General features: G+C 44.3%; 1 protein-coding gene across 3 annotated transcripts in view; it reads right to left on the bottom strand.

Moving 5' to 3' along the window:
- Positions 1-7,157: 7,157 nt before the first annotated feature.
- TIAM1 (TIAM Rac1 associated GEF 1) overlaps positions 7,158-16,523 on the bottom strand; it is a gene marked incomplete at its 3' end in the record, with an annotated part of 83,305 nt that continues 73,939 nt past the window's right edge. For all 3 annotated transcript variants that reach the window (XM_080350058.1, XM_080350059.1, XM_080350060.1), the window contains 7 exons: positions 16,301-16,419; positions 14,408-14,516; positions 12,787-12,845; positions 11,713-11,815; positions 10,882-10,969; positions 9,617-9,789; positions 7,158-7,645 (listed from right to left, as the gene is read on the bottom strand). In XM_080350058.1, the coding sequence (XP_080206184.1) occupies positions 7,158-7,645; positions 9,617-9,789; positions 10,882-10,969; positions 11,713-11,815; positions 12,787-12,845; positions 14,408-14,516; positions 16,301-16,419 (1,139 nt within the window). The remainder of the gene's footprint in view (positions 7,646-9,616; positions 9,790-10,881; positions 10,970-11,712; positions 11,816-12,786; positions 12,846-14,407; positions 14,517-16,300; positions 16,420-16,523) is intronic.

The raw sequence follows: 16,523 nt of genomic DNA, 5'->3' as shown, positions 1-16,523 counted from the left end.
GAGCTGGCATACATGAGCCGCTTGTCACCGCTTGTCTGCGTGCTCTTCTAGTCAAGCGCTGCTTTCTGTTTGATGCCCTGACTCTCTTTCTTGATTTCACTACCTCACTGACTTCCTGAAGGTTTTGCATTAGTCTGGTAGTATTACAAGCTGAAAATAATCCTACCTCAAGCAGCAAACATTTATTTGCTACTGCTGTAGGAACTGCTGCATAGATCATACCCTGTATTTTGACACCATTTCCTTTCTGTGCCTTTTATTGTCATTCCCTAGAGAGACATGGAGTTCTGCAAAATTTAACCAAAGAATCCCTGTCAGACTTGCGGGCAACATATTCAAGATGTTTGATTTCTACTGCCTTTCACTGTCATACCTTCATACTTCTAATTATCTTTTTTGGGGAGAAAAACAGTCCCACGGCATCAGTGAGCAGAATTAATGGCTCTTTGACTACCAGAAAGGGCTCAGTCTGGAAAACAAGCTGACTAATGAGAAATATGACAAAGGTTTCTAAAATTATGGATGATGCAGAGAAAGTTAGTAGAGATTGACTCTTCACAGTTTCCTCCAATGTAAAAAGTTGGTGGGTGTCAAATGGAAGTAGTGTGGTCAACATTCAGAATGAGCAGAAGAAGGTGGCACATCCCTGCCTGGGTACCAGACCTCTAAACCTCTTTGCCAAAGGATGTTTGGATGCAAAACGCTTACCTGGATTCAAGGGCACACAGGGCAGCCTCCGGGAGCATAAGTCATTGGGTGGGATTCAGTTGACTTTAATGCCACCTGAGCTGCACCAGGGTTGCCCCCCAGACTCCAGCTGCCCCTCCATAACAGCACAGCTGCCCTGAAGCGCCCGTATCCTCCTGCACTCCCATGCAGATAGATGTCTTGGACCTCTTAGATGCCTAAAGTGTTACTTCTGACTACATGTGGACAGCTAAATTGACCTTGGGATCTTTTGCATTGCCTTAAGCTGCTACACCATAGACAGCACTATCTGCCCGTGTTTAGGAGGTGCGCGTGTAGACATCAAAGAACAAATGTTCTTCTTCTGCAGACATGTCTGTGGGTGCTGTTCGAGGCAGGACACTGGGCAGGTCTGTAGGGGAGCCAGAGGCACATCCAACTCTCCATTGCCCATTGCAGTCAGCCTTTCCCAAGGGCTGCCTCCTTCAGAACAGCCGCATTTTGGGTTGGATGGTGACTTCGAACAACTACCGGACTCTTGGAGGAGGGGCAACCGTACCTTTAACTGTGATGTGCCAAAACAGGGGGTTTAATGGAGATTTTCTCATTTCAAATATTTTCACAGAATCACATAATCGACTGGGTTGGAAAAGACCTCAGAGATCATAGAGTCCAACCCTTGGTCCAACTCTAGTCCGTTTACTAGATCATGGCACTAAGTGCCATGTCCAATCTCAGTTTAAAAACCTCCAGGGATGGCGAGTCCACCACCTCCCTGGGCAGCCATTCCAATGCCTGACCACTCTTTCTGGAAAGAATTTCTTTCTAATATCCAGCCTAAATTTCCCCTGGCAGAGTTTAAGCCCATGCCCCCCGCCTGGCTATAACTTCCCTTCAGGTAGGTATGGAGAGTGCTGAGGTCACCTCTAAGCCTCCTCTTCTCCAGACTACACAACCCCAGCTCCCTCAGCCTCTCCCCACAGGTCTTATGTTCACGTCCCTTCACCAGTCGTGTTGTTCTTCTCTGGACCCGCTCCAGCACTTCAATGTCTTTCCTGAACTTTTGCTTCAACTAGGGGAAGACAAGGAGGTAGAAAACATGATTCTATATATCCAAACACAGTTTTGATAAAAGTCCAGTGATGTTTTTGCAGCAAGGACCCAAGAATTAGTGGCAAACAGGCACATCTGCCATTTACTGTGCGTAGTAGACCTGAGGCATCTCAGGAAATACATTTACACCTGCGCCAAACATTTCTGACTGCGGGTGAGAGGATCAGGAGAAGGTGACTTCGTAGCCTCTTCATTTGTCCTACCCCCACAGTAAATCTGTGCCCCTGCAATTTCCTGTGGAAGAATGTCAGCAAGCTTTATCTCCTTGGAGTTTGTCTGTTTGGTTTCATTTCCATATTTTCATCTTTTGACACAAAATCCAAGACATATTTTGCAGCTTCTTCCTGACAGGAAAAAAATCCAAAACAAAACAACAAAACAAACAAATAAAAGCCCAAAGAAAAAACAACAACGACAATAAAAAAAACCATCACTGAAACAGGTGCTGTGTGACCAGGTGCAGAGGGGTGTGGAGCAGAAGTCACAGCATCAGGGGATAATGCAGGTGGGAAGGCCCCTCAGCAAGGTCTCCAGTGCAAGCCCCTGCCCCGAGCAGGACCAGTTCCAGGATCAGACCAGACCGCTCGGGGCTTTCTCCACATGGTTCCTGACTCCCCCCCAAGGATGGAGCCTGCACAACCATGTTCTCCCTCCAGGCGCACCAAGGTGCATTCATTCCCCTGTGTCTCTGTGCAGTCAGCATCTCCTGTAACATCAGCGCCTTGGGGGAACAGCCACAGAAACCAGGGCTTCATTTTGAAGGTCACATGAGTTCATTGGTTACAATTACTCCCTGACTCATCAGCATCCCTCCCCCTCTTATTAAATTGATTGGAAACACGGACTTGAAAGGAGAAAGCAAACTCAATACCACAGCTGTACGTCATGGACAAACAAACCCCACTGTCCGGGCAGTCCGTGTGATTTTTCTGATCACTTTATTACTTTGCCACATGAAAGGATTCCTTACTACAGCTAATTACTTGTTCACATTAATGAAAAGGAAACATCATCCAGACTAAGGGCTAAACAGCCTTTGGTAAACCTTTCACAGCACCACAGGCCTGCTGCATGACCTTGTGTGTACTTCTCCACCTGCCTTCATTTGTCAGGCTTAAAATGGGAACAATTTACCCAAGCCCTAAGGCTGCTGTAAGATTTCATTATTGCAAAAAGCTACTTGAGCTCATGCCCACGTACAACACAGAGGTACTATGTATTATTAACCGGATGAGGCCAAAGGAAAAGAGAAACAGAGGAAGGAATTTTTCAAAGGGTTTCTTTCCCCAGAAAAAGGCAGAGCTGCAGCAAGCTTCTCCAAAAATACTGGACAGCATGAATTCAGTGATACTGACACAGTGACAGTCTTCAATCAACATGCATGACAGCTCTTGTAATTGAAAAGATTAAAAAAAGTCTAAAGTTCAGCAGAATTACTATAGTAATTGTTGAGAATAAAATTAAGAAAAGGAAAGCAAGTCGCAGAGAAGGTGATGATGCTGGGAGGGGGAACACGAGCTGTGGGAAGTGGCAGCGCTGTTTGGTGTTTCCACAATTATCTGGCCACATTTAAAATAGCTGCACACAAGGAGCGGGGGTTATCTGCCGAGACAATAGCGTCAGAAACAAAATATTTCCTGTGTTGTCTCGAAGCTGGTGCCAGTAAAGCAGGTCTGCTAGAGAACGCAACAACAAAACCACAATTGAGTGGTAAAACTAGAGTTAAACAAAGCACTTCTCAAATCTCAGTGCTCCAGGGTGCCTGTGCTCTTCCCATGAAGACCACTGCTGTTCTGCTGCTGCAGGCAAGCCCAAGGGGCTGTGCAAGGCTCTTCTGTCACCACTGGTGATAGCACCTTGTTTTCTAATAAACCAGCTCCCTAATGTCCACAAGCCCACCTTTTAGGGACAAGCTGCCAGGATCCACACACATAACCAAACTGTCTGTACATGAGTAGTCCTAGTTGCCCTAGAGAAAAAATGGTGGGAGTCAGGGTCTCACCCATGGGGCACCAGAGCTCCCGCCCAAGCTGCACAAAATACCAACCCATGGTGTGCTCCACATTTGGACTAAAATTCAGCACCTCAGAGAGACGAGGTTTGGCTAAACAAATGGTCGTGGACTGGGTGAGCTTTTCCAACTTAATTGAGATTCTTCTGGAACTGGCTACTTTTCTCCTCTTTCTTTTTAAAATACACACTTAATGTTCCTTGTGACCAGCACCAAAACAGAAACAGGCATGACTGGTCATGGACGTAATAAGGAAAATGGCAACTCTCACTTCTGCAAAATATGAGCTGAGCCCTACCCGCAGGCTCTTTCCTAAGCTACAGTGTCTGGTAGGTGAGAATACAAGAACTGCTCCATAGCATTACACTTTCCACCTACCACACCTTCTGTGAAAGGCTTGATATGTGAGAAATGAGCTACATAACATGAATTTCTAAAGCAAGGCATGGTGTTCTTGCAGTAGGACAGGCTCTTTAAGCAGCTTTGTATACAATCTGAAAGCTGAAGTTGGTTGCTGGAAACAGTGCAGTAGCTGGTAAGAACTAATCTGTGAACTGTGGGGTTGTCCCATACAGGGACAAGAGTTGGACTCAATGATCCTTGTGGGTCCCTTCCAACTCAGGACAGTGTATGATTCTATAAACTGCTGGGCAGATGAACACATGAACACATCTAAAGAAAGGTGGCATTTAAAATAGAAACTCACGCTTGTTCACTTTCTTTCTCTGCTGAGCGCGCAAGCAAGGATTAGCATGTTAGCTTTGCACTCATGTTTCAGTGGAGGTTGATGCAGTTCCACAGATTTGGGGAACAGTGTTGCTAGTTACAGACTTGAATATACTGTTTCAAAGTTAGCCATCCCACTAAAGTAAAGCTTCATTTTGTGCCAAGATGCCTGTCAAATGGACGCACTGTGGGCACTTGCACTGAGCATTTGATCTTCCTGTCTGTCTTGTTTTCCATCCTCGAGCAGTCAGGGCTCCAGGCTTGGACCTTCCATTGGGGAAATAAATAAATGAAAAAGAAGTTTCAGTAGGAGAGAAGGGAGGTCAAGCAGCTCGCCCCGGCCTTTCGCGTGGGACAGGTCGTAGCTCAGCATGTGCTGGCCAAAGGAGCTGCTATTTACCCCAGAGCTCAGATGGCACCAAAAAGCAGAGCCAAGGCAGGCTGAACCCGTTCTAAGGGGACATCTGCGCATGACACAGCGCACGCACTGCTCAGGGTGGAAACCTTATTATTAAGCAGACTCGCTCCAGGATATTAAAGCCAGGGGAGTGATGCCAGCAGCTTCATGTGCTGTAAGATGTGCTCCCTTGCTTGCCTCTACTGAGAGAGGCACCTGCCTTGGAGCGCACACACACACACCACTCCCTTGCATTTTTTTTTCCAGTATTTTATTTCTGACAGGCATTTACAACGTTCCATTCATAGAACTAAAAACATAAAAATAGACCTTCTTTCAGCTTATAAAAGAAATATATAAGAACCTTTGACATAGACATGTCATGACATTATGTACAAGAACAACGGTACCTTCCCAGTACCAGCCTTCCAGTATTTCAGCGCTGACTGTGTTCCGCTGGGTACGGCATGGGACAGCTAAAACCTCCGCTTCTCTAACACGCTGGGACACAATTGACAGGTAGATGATATAAAACAACGATGTGATAATACAAAGGGTATAGAAACCTTTCTAAAGCTTTTACGAAAAGAAAATCAGAAGATAGCAAAAAGTTAATAGAGAAAGCTTTCATAAGATCAAGTATAGTGCACCAGAAACCAGAAAGGGGGGTGGCGAGAGGGGAATGCGAGCTGGGACACAAAGACAGTGATGGATTTTTGGGGGGAATAATTTTTGTTATGTTTTAAAATATAGTCAGAGTGGATTTTATAAAATATAATCCTAAAGCTATTATAAAATTTCAGGTTTTCAAAGTACCTACTAATGTCTCAAACATCAATAGATACCAACCAAAAAAAAAAAAAAAGAAAAATTTCATATACTCTTCCTTTTTCCTATAGGTGAAACCGAAATGGGAAAAGCTATATAAATCTTAAAAAAAAGTGCTATTTTGTGTTTCGTATTTGGAAGTCTACTTAAAAACCACAAGATTTTAGTCACATTTTACCCTGTTTTAGATGTTCGAATGAAAGATTTAAAATGTTAAAGAGGTTTGCTTGTGTAGAACTTGTTCATACTCTATTGCAGTGGAAAAGCTTTTATAAAGGAATTAAAATACACTAGTTTCACCCACAGTAGGAGAGTGGATGAGGTCAGTTTTTTGGCCATGAATTCCCTGTCCCCTAAGCCCAAACTCTGCCAGAGAGAGGGGACCAAACGGATCTGTGATGTTGCTACACTGGCTCTAGTGAGGTCACACCATGGATCGGTTTGGTCCGCTACAGTTCAGTCATGTAAGTTTATTTTATTTTATTTTATTTTATTTTATTCTTTTTATTATCTAACTAAACTCCAGTCTCAAACATATACAATAATCCTTTTCCAGAAGAAAGTTATACCTAAATAAGAGTTTCCAGTTCATATTTTAATATAAAACCACCATTCCTAACCCTCTGCAAAAAGCTAGCCTTGTATCCTAGACGTGGAGCTACGCTTACGCCGTAAAACTCTTATCCCTTTGTGCCCCTGCATCTCAGGTAAAGTACAAAAAAATATTTCTTCAAGTGTTAAATTTGGATCTCTTTTAAGAGTTTGGCATCTTTACAATATTATGTAAAACTAGAGCTTCCAATATTGACAGTAAAATTAGACCAGCCACAGACCAAGAGGACTTAACACAACATAAATCCCAAACCTTTCCTCACACATTCCTAAAATACATGTATATTCTCTTACATTTAAAGAGGGAAAAGTAACAAGAATACTGCAACTGTACACGTTAAAAAGGCAGTTTCCTCATGAAGGAGATGAACCTACGACTGACATTTTACGGCTATAAAACCCTCTTTTCGTTGTGCTATTGTTTAAGCTAGTTTGCTGCACGTAGGTTAAGACATCCAGAGTAATTTGTTTTCCAGTGATGATATTCTCCCCATACTTAATTTCAGCCCCTGATTATTTTAGAATAAATAAAATAGTGTGAAAGCCCTTGGTAACGTACGACAGGACCTTAAGCTTATTCTGTTCCAGTTTTGAGCGTTTTACAGTTGCCTGAAGTGAGGCCGCATGGCTTGGGACCGATTCAGCTGCCGAAATGGTGTGTGCAAGTGTGCAATCTATGGGGATCAGCTCCCTGTGGCGTGCGGGGCCACGAGGGAGGGAGGGAGGGAGCCAAGGAGGGAGGGATGGGGAGACCTACACATCCAGGTGGGGAAAGGGACTGGTTCAGAGCTCCGTGTTCAGCTTTCTGCTGGGGACAAAGTCTTCACGCCTGACCCAGATGACCTCCTCGCCGTGGCCCTCCACGTCGCCGTTGATGCCGGAGAAGGCCGCCTGCTTCTTCAGCTGGGTCATCCTGGAGGCGTGCGTGTCCATGGGCGGGCGCGGGCGCTCTCCCCGGCACGGCTGCTGGCTGCTGGTGATGGAGGCCGCCTGCAGCCGCTCCCGAAGGTCTCGGTCGGCCACGGCGCCTCGCATGGCCTCGCAGTACTCATCGTCATCGCTGAGGATGTCCGTTTCCTTGATGTCCTCCTGCTCCTCATACTGAGCAAGGTCAAACTGTTCCTCTACCCAGCGGTCAGTGTCCCCACTGTGGGTGGGCTGCTGGGGCTCTTTTTCGGGGCTGCTCGTGTAGACGGCATCTGAGTCAATGGTAAACCTGTTTCGGGCCAGCCGCCTCCTCCTCCTCCCAAGAGACTTGCTTGGGGCTGACACTGCACACACACAAAGATAAAACCCCACAGGCTTTTTATACACGGTACAACTCTCTTTAAAAACTTAGTCTTCCAGGGGCCCTTTATTTAACACCGCTAGGCACAAAGCAGGCAGACTCCCACAAATGACCTAGTCATTCAGCAACCTCCCTGCGGGCAAGTCACACTTCACTCAGCTCCTCAGCACAGGTCTCTCTCCAGCTGAAAAAGGAGTTTCTGCTACTCAGATCCACAGTTGGGATAATGGCCCACAATTACTGTTCCTCCTCAGCGGTAGGCAGCCAGCCAGCCAGCACAGAGTGCATCTGCTCAGCTCAGCTTCTCACACGCCGTGTCCTGCTGTCAGCACTCTGCAAAAACCAACTAGCCTTACGACTCAGTACGGGGAATTGCGTGGTCTGGGGTAAGAGCAACGCTACAGGCTTCCAAGTAGCTACCGCAGTGCTGAAGATGCTGCAATTGTTGCATTATTTATGGGGAAATAAGTTAGCCATCCAGGCTCTGCTACTCTCTTCTCTGCTCCCTCCCTACTGGAGGGGGGGTGTTGGGGGAAAGCTACACCCCAAAACCTGAAAAGCTTTCTGAAGTTCCTTACTCAGCATCCGCTGGTCTACTAGCTTTTGCAGCTGGCCCAATTAGCAAATTCACATCTCCCATGTTGGAACATCTTCGTAAGAGGCTTGGGAGAGAAAGCAGGAGACAAATCCTGCAGCCAAAGGACCTGCAGGCATTCCAGTGCTTTACGTGCACACACACATAGCTCCATCACAAGCAGGAGAACTCCCAGATTATAGTTTGTCCCCCACTACTAAAGAGCACCTTAGCACTTTCAGTATGTATTTATTAAGCTCTAGCAGCCTGGGGGTGGGGATTACATTTTAATATCCCTGAGCCTCAAAACATGCATTAAGTACAACAGCTCAGCAGTTCCAAATTGTAACTGTAGTGAGAGGTCTGGGCTCTTAGAAGGAGATTTTAATCTCCACAGAATTCATCACACAAATGCACCAACTGAAACTGCAAGAAGGGTTGGCATCTACAGCACATCAGCCCAATAGGCTGATTGAAGAAGCACTGTGGTAAAACAGTCGCATTTTGGCCCTCCTTTGACTCTTCTTCCTTATGATTTTAAGTGTCTCTGAGGCAGATGGCTGGCAACACCCCAAGTGAGAAGACAAGTTGCTTTATTGGCCTGGCCTGCCCATTACAGAAGAGGAACAGAAAGCCTGGTTGTCTACATTGCTGGATCTAAAGAGCAGAAAAAGAAAATAATAACAGACCAGAACAAAACAGGCAGCGGTGCCATGTACTTTTCAGTTGGGAGTGTTTCTTCCCTCCATCATCTAGTGTTCTGAAAATGAAAACCTGCTTTTCCTTGGGATATTCTCATTGCTTTTGCCTGAAGTCAACTGAAAAGGAAAATCCACTGTTTAGGATAGACCATTACAAAAATAATAGTATCAAGTGCACGCCTCTCAAAATGTGAGAAGTAGAAGCATGTGCCCTTTAGCAATAGAGCTGAACAGGCTAAAATGGAGGACAGCCAAAGCTACCTATCTCTTCAAACCAAGTCACTCACTCGGGGGGAGCCGACTTTTCTTGTGCATTTTAGTTTAAAAGTGCTAATGTTAGCTCAAAATTCTGTACATGCTCTAAGAAATATGCAGCGGGTTTCTTCTTTGTTCATCCGAAACCCATTTCCAGATTAAAGTGCACAGCCAATCAGTATTGACAGGAACCCCATTTCTTCCTTCCATGCCAGAAGGACTGCTCTGAAGCTGAGCCTCGAGTGCAAAGCAAGGTAAATAGAGGCAATTTAAGGCTCTCAAGGAGGTGAAGCATGGAAAACCAGCAGTATTTACATACACAAGAGAGAATACTAATCCTAATATACAAGTAACAGACACCACCACATGTCCTACAACGGTGCTGGGGTTACTGGGATCTTGAAAGTCTGTAGCCCTACAGTACCTGCCCTGTTCATGGCTGGCCTTGCACCTTTTAGAGCACACAATCTTTTTCCACCAAAAGGAACATATTGCTGGGATGAGGGCAAACTTTCGGTTTTAAGAAGCTGTCTTCTGTGTTTATCCCGCAGAATCGAGTGCACTGCCTTCAGGAAGTCCTTCCTGTGTTCTGGTGAACTGAAAAACAGGCGAGAATGCAAAAGGCAGTGTTATCTCTCGGGAAATGCTAAAATCTCGCCACAAATGAATTAAATAATGGCCAGTTCTGTAATTTAAGACAGTGCAAACTGACTGGCACAGCCTGCCCCCAGAGAGGACTCAATTTAATACATTATTTTCAAAGCAAAACTACACCTCTAATCATTGCAATGGACATCCAAGGAAACAAATACACTGTTCATTAACAAAACATTTAGCCATTCACCCCTCTTGAGGCTTCCTTTTTCTCCAATAGCAACCACGCGATTCTCTTTGTCTGGTAAACATCAAGTTAACCTACGGTGGCTAATTAAATCGCAGTTTGTCTTCTGCAAACACACACCAAGCATGAGTCCTGCAACTCTCTACTACCTACCCTGCTTCCGCAAAAATAAAACCTACCCTGAAAATAAGCCCTAACATGACTTTTCAGGATTTTTGAGGATGCTCAAAACATAAGCTCTACTCCAAAAGTAAGCCCTAGATAAAGTTCATTGAAAAAGTCAATTTAAATAGTGTCCAGGCAGCTATACATGTAAAAAAGTAAGAAGTTTTGGAGCAAGAATTAATGTAAGACCCTGTCTCATTTTTAGGGAAACAGGGTAGTAGTAGGAACTGGCTTAGTATCAGCTCCATTAGACTCTGGTTAACTTGTGTACCAAGTTCTTGTTTGAACTCTAAAACACATCAGGGCAACCACCACAAGCAGAAGGGACAAGGTTTACTTAGGGAAAGGCAAATGCCCTAAGAGCAGAGGCTGGAACTTGGTGGCATGAAAGGTACCAGTTGAACAAGACTCATGAGCAACTACTTGGCATAAAGATCCAAAGTTTGCATGTAAAATTGTGAAAGACAAATTGTAATAAGGATATTCCCATGAAGGTTCAAGGCTGATCAAATATATGTTTTTATTTTAAGACATTTTCCAAAATTCTGCCTGCCAGAAGTAGGGTTGTAACACCACCTCCCACTTCCCCTACGGGCTTTTCCCAGATTGCCTGAAAAGAAAGGCAATAGGCAAACTGGGACCCAGTGATGCAGGTGCCATTGAAAATATGGAAATGCACTTACCTACAGCAAAGGTGAAACGTTCTTTCTGGCCTGCCTTCAGACTCAGATTTAACATGGACAATCTCACATACAGAATTCGTCTCTGCATCTAAAGTAAAAAGCAAGCACCACTTCATACAACAGCATCTCATATTTAATCTCAGTTAGAGTATACATTCCATAATCCTGAAAAAATGGTTTAAGACCATCTGGGACAACAGACAATACACTGCAAGTAAGATTAACTCATGGCTGAAAGGCAGCAGTGGGCAAGTGACTAATGAAACAACAGACACTTAAACTTGCCCAAATCTAGTAGCATTTTATATGCATTCAGTCCCATAAAAATACAAAAAGAAACAGAGAAACACCTTTTCAGGTATTCCATGGAGTATTGTCATGTTTTACAACTACCTCCTACATTCTTTCCACTTTCATTTATGCATTAGAAAGGAAGCAAATTGTTCAAACTTTGAAATGTTTAATATAATAAGGTTTGCATGAAGCCATCACCCACAAGAACAAAAGTTTACTAGCTCTGTTGTCTCACAGCTGCAAGATTGCTTTCTAGTCTCTAGAAGAGGAACAGAATGAATCAGAGTCAACAACAACTTTGTTTTGTTCTTCCAGAACCCTGGGTGGCTTCATAAAACTACCGACAAGCTGCAGATACACAACTGGAGCTTCTGCCCCTTCATTTCTCTGCAGAGCTATTATGGATGTTGAGGTCGTGTGTTCCTTTTTTGAGACCCAGAAACTGCACACACACATAGTGAGGACAGATACTGGTCAGTGAACGCACCTAGACCAAACGTTAAGAATCCTGCCAAATTCATGCAGCTGCAACATTACCTGCACTTGCCAAGGCTCGGACCTGCAGTGCTTCTAAAGGTATCATGTGGCGGAAGCGGAACGGATCCCAGTCTTCATAAATTGAAGCTCTATGTGATCCTCCCTGGAAGAATTTCAAAACACTGTTAGGAAATGAGACACCTTGGGATAGTCGGACACAAAAGTCTCCTGTGCTTTGCACTGAGAACAGTCGGCTAGAAACCTGTTGCAATGCTTGTTTTCTTATGACAACGTCTTAGCAACCAGAGCCACTAAAGTGCCTGTCTCTAAAGGTCTGGCTAAAATCTAGACAAAAGTAATCATTAGGCCAAACACCTCTTATCCGTGTCTTCAAGTCATTTGGGACCAATGCTGCATTCTCTCCTCCAAGTGCACATACAGTCACAAACATGCATTGGTTTTGCTTTAGCCACTACAAAGTTATTTTGTGGCCAGTTGACTTCAGAAAACAACCATACACGCATTTCAAATCGCACTTTGGTTTACGCCATAAGTGGGAAACAAAAAGCTTTCTGTAATACTATAAACTGTATTGCTTATTGTAGCAAGACATTTGTCTACCATCAAGCTTAGCTTTACCTTTTGATCCCAGATTCCAGCAGGATCCTGAACACATAGTGCAGACACACCTAATTCAGCTGAGAGCAGCCAGCACTTGCTCAGTGTCATGCAACAGCCAGAACTGAAATGAGGGCATTGTGTCCCACTAGGAAAAAGCTGACAGACTTCAGCTCTCATATTTGATTCACATACACTGATCAAAGAGCCAAGAGAAATGTGAAGTGATACCTCATTTCATGAAATGCCACTCCACAGCATGGACTTGATGTGGCAGACAACAGGAATGACTAGTCCAGCAGAGAGCAAAGGATTAACTAAATGAGCACTGGCAGAGCGCTGCCCCCAGGCTGATCATCAGGCCACTCGGAATTACCCGAAACCTCAGTTGTGTGGCCAGGTACAAGGATCATATACGTAAAAGCACACTTGAGCACCACAGCTTTACGGAAAGCAAATCTGGATCGCAACACCACAAATGCACACAGCGTTACCAAAATAGTCCACGGAACTTACAAGTTTCTTCTTCTGTTTGGAACCATCCTTGTATACAAGGACCACAGCAGTTTTGAAAACTAGAAGAGAAAGTTAGAAACAAAAGCCATGTAGTCAATAAGGGTGGGGAACAGGTCTCCTCTACGCCCAAGCACACTGAATTTTCAGTTCCTCAGAGAGCCCTCAGCTGAGTCAGAGAGGGAACACAGGAATAAAACTACCAGCCCTCTTGCATACTCTTCCCAAAAAACCCAAGCTTAACCACTTTTAGCACACAAAACCAGGTTAATTCACAGTCACTTCAAACTTAAGAGTTTAAGTTACTGGTTACTGGCACAACTATTCAAGCAGCAACAGTTCCATACAAAAAAATCAGAAAACTTTATTCCCCCTGTCTAAGTGCACCTCAGACAAATGAGCAGCATCCAGTTACACGCAGCCGGGCAGGAGATGAGGCCACGCTTGGACAGAATCTGAATCCCTCCCGGGTGGGACAGTGGTCTGTGCTAGTTCAACAGCAGGCAGAGGTGTAATCCAATTCCTCTTTTGCCACATAACATCCACATGGAGCTGGAATTTGTCATTCAAGACTCCAGTTTTCCTTGTGATCTCTTTCTTCATGCCCCAAATGTACCCTTTGATTTAGGATTGAATTGCATGGACACTTAATTTTAGACATTTTATGAAACCAATTTAAAGCTCTTTGGAGTAATTAAGAGTTGCTGCACGTTCCTAGCAGCTTTCATGAGGCCTCTCAGCTTCAGGGGGTGACCAGATGCTTTCCCAACTTACAGGAAAGCAGTCAATCTTTACATGCTCTTCCAGAGCAAAGCTGAAAAGAAACTTCATTCATTACCTGTTTAGTATAAAACAAAAATAAAAATCATTGGCTTCCCAACTGGCATTGCTTTCTGGAAACAACAAGGAGAAAGTTTTGTTGCGTGTAAAGAAATTTAGGAACAAATACAGAAAACCCAGCACACTCTGCATTAATTGATATGATTGTGAAAGTAAAAGAGAGAGGATTTAGCCAATATAAGCAATCATGTACCTTTCCAAGGGACTGTACTCTGATGCCTTGAGACCTAGGCCAACAGCAGTCTCAATTTCTAGCTTCACCACCCAAGATACACTACTCAGAGGGAGATAGACCACTCCAAAACAACTCACTGGAAGTCCTGGCTTAGCTTTTAATAACTTTTTAAAGCTTACATATACAAATCCGCTCTGGCAAAAGGCGCAGAGAAGAAAGGCAGAGCCTCTTCAGTATCACAGTATGTATGTATGTATGTTCAAGTCTCCAGCTCCATCCTACAGGATGTGAAGCAGAGTTACTTGGCATCAGTCAGACTACGAAACTGTACCTTTTCAGAGACAAATACCTTTCTACGTAGCCCTCAACTCACAGCCTTGGATATTGGTTTAAGAAACTCTTGCACTATTACAGCAGCCACCGCCAAATTCTTCACCAGATTTAGATCAACACAGAACAGAATTTGACCATGTCAGCAAAAAGATAAATACAGTTTTAGGTTCCAGACAGTATTGCGTAAGACAATGCTCAACTACCTTTAACAAGAATCTGCTAAGGCAAAGTCTACAGTCTTTTAGGCATCCAAAATAAAATTACAAGGATACAAACCAAATGCTGCCAGCTCAGGTTCCTTCTTCCATTTCCCCAGTGAAGCAGGAGGATTCAGCCATATCACTGTATTATGCAAGAGCAAGTCCCCCATTGAAAGGTCTGCAACCTGCCAACACAAACACACACACACAAAGGCACAATGTGTAATCATCAGTTCAAGAAAGCTTCCTTACTTTTCAGTTCAAGAAAACTTGCTTGAACTTCATTCTTCAACAAAGAAACAAACACCCCATTAGCAAACTTCCGGAATATTTAAACAGATGACTGCAAGCATGTGCAAACAGACTGTGACAACTGGCAATACATGTGTGTAAATCCTGAACTGGTTGAGCATAAATTAGGAAAAGTCAAACTCAGAGTCCAGCTCTCGTAATCTGGTGGGAAGTCAGGTCAAAACCCAGATGTTTTCCCTGCATTTTTGTCCATCTTTCTCCCTTCCAGTTTCTTTCTATTTTGTTTGAACATTTCAGCATAGCCGTCATCGCACACATAGAGTTTGGGGTAAAATTTAGAGACAGCACCACCTGAAGCAGTCAAAGCACCTCCTCCCTACAGTTGCCATGGCTCTTGATTTCACCTAAAGGCACATCTGTGGAAACCACAATGCTGGAATAAAGGAGTTCATAGCAGCTGTTGGGAGATGCCTACTACTATTTCAACAGCTGGATATTTTACTTCGACTTACAGTCTCCCAGAGTGACAAATTGAGGGTTATCCCCAATTAGGGGCCTTATCATCCCATTCTTCCACCCTCCTCTCAGTGAAGTCTGACTTTTGCCAAAGGACGCCACGGATACCATCAGCACAGCAACCTGAGGTCTCCCGATAACAAAAGCAATACTAAGATATGTGTCTACTGTTCTCTCCCAAACTAACACCAAAGCACAATTGCAATCCCAGGCGCCCTGACAGGTTCTCTCCACCACTTGTTGCCAAGACCAACCCTTGTCTCTGCCCTCTACTCACCACCTGGTCCTCCATCCCCACTGCTGCTATCCAGCTCTCGTGCCCAAAGCTTCCTCAACACTGCTCAATCCCAGACATCCTTTGCCTTGCAGCCAAAAGCCTCTTATCTTTGTTCTTCATCTTGGCTGTTGGCAAAACCCCATGACCATTACTTTCATATGGCCACCTCTGTCTCCAGCCTTCACCCACATCACCACTCCCATCGGCCCTTCAGCGTGTCTCTACTTCTTCTTGAAGCCCCCCTTGACCTTACTCCATTCCCCCCTTACTGCCTACTGCTCTCCTTCCCGGTGCCGCTGGACTGCAGCCCATGTTATATCAGTAAATGGAGAGTCCGGGTCCCTGTGTGAAATTTCAAGACACCTTCCACAGGTTTATAAGATGCTCAGCCAGGACTGAGCCACACTCGATTTTCACGTGTTTCCACATGACAGATCTAGAATAAAGCCCAAGGCTCTCTCAGGTATCAAGCCCACTAACACACTTTCTAAAAGGGGAACAGCAGTTTCTCACACACTGCACATCGCCCTTGAATTCTTTAAAGTGATTAAAGAGCTAAGCACGGACTCGCCTCAGCACGACAGTCCACTCAGACTGGCAGGGCGAGATTATTTATGTGGAAGCAGGAGAGCCAAGATACGGACATCAAAATAGTAAACTGCAGGTTGGACTAGGATTTTGATCCACACAATGCTCAAGGTGAACTTCTTTATATTTACATTCTTTACACTACTTCTTTACATTGGTCCCACTCAGTGAACCATACATGGAAAAGCAGTTTCTGAACTGGGCTGGGATTTATCTGTTTGCACAAGAATCCACTTAAATGACACAGCATGAAAGGTAAATACTTGATACAATTTAACATTCATGCTACAAGCACAAAAGCCCAGCCTTTTTCTCTTAAATGTGATCATTCGTTACCTCCTTTTTCTCCCCTGTTTGTTCTGCTATGAGTTGGTCAAACACTGCCCCGTATTCTTCATGGATTTTCTGCATTTCATTAATGTGGCTGGCAACTTTGTTCATTGTTTTTATGGCCACTAGAAGAAAGAGAGAAAGACAGGGGAAGAGATAAAAGGTATTTTTAAGCCTCTGAGAGGAAGGGGGAGGAGGAGATCAGAGGTTAAACAGGGAAGAGCAATGT

Source organism: Nesoenas mayeri (assembly GCF_963082525.1).
Source record: "Nesoenas mayeri genome assembly, chromosome: 1".
Taxonomy (NCBI): domain Eukaryota; kingdom Metazoa; phylum Chordata; class Aves; order Columbiformes; family Columbidae; genus Nesoenas; species Nesoenas mayeri.
This window is presented reverse-complemented; position numbering and strand designations above follow the sequence as displayed.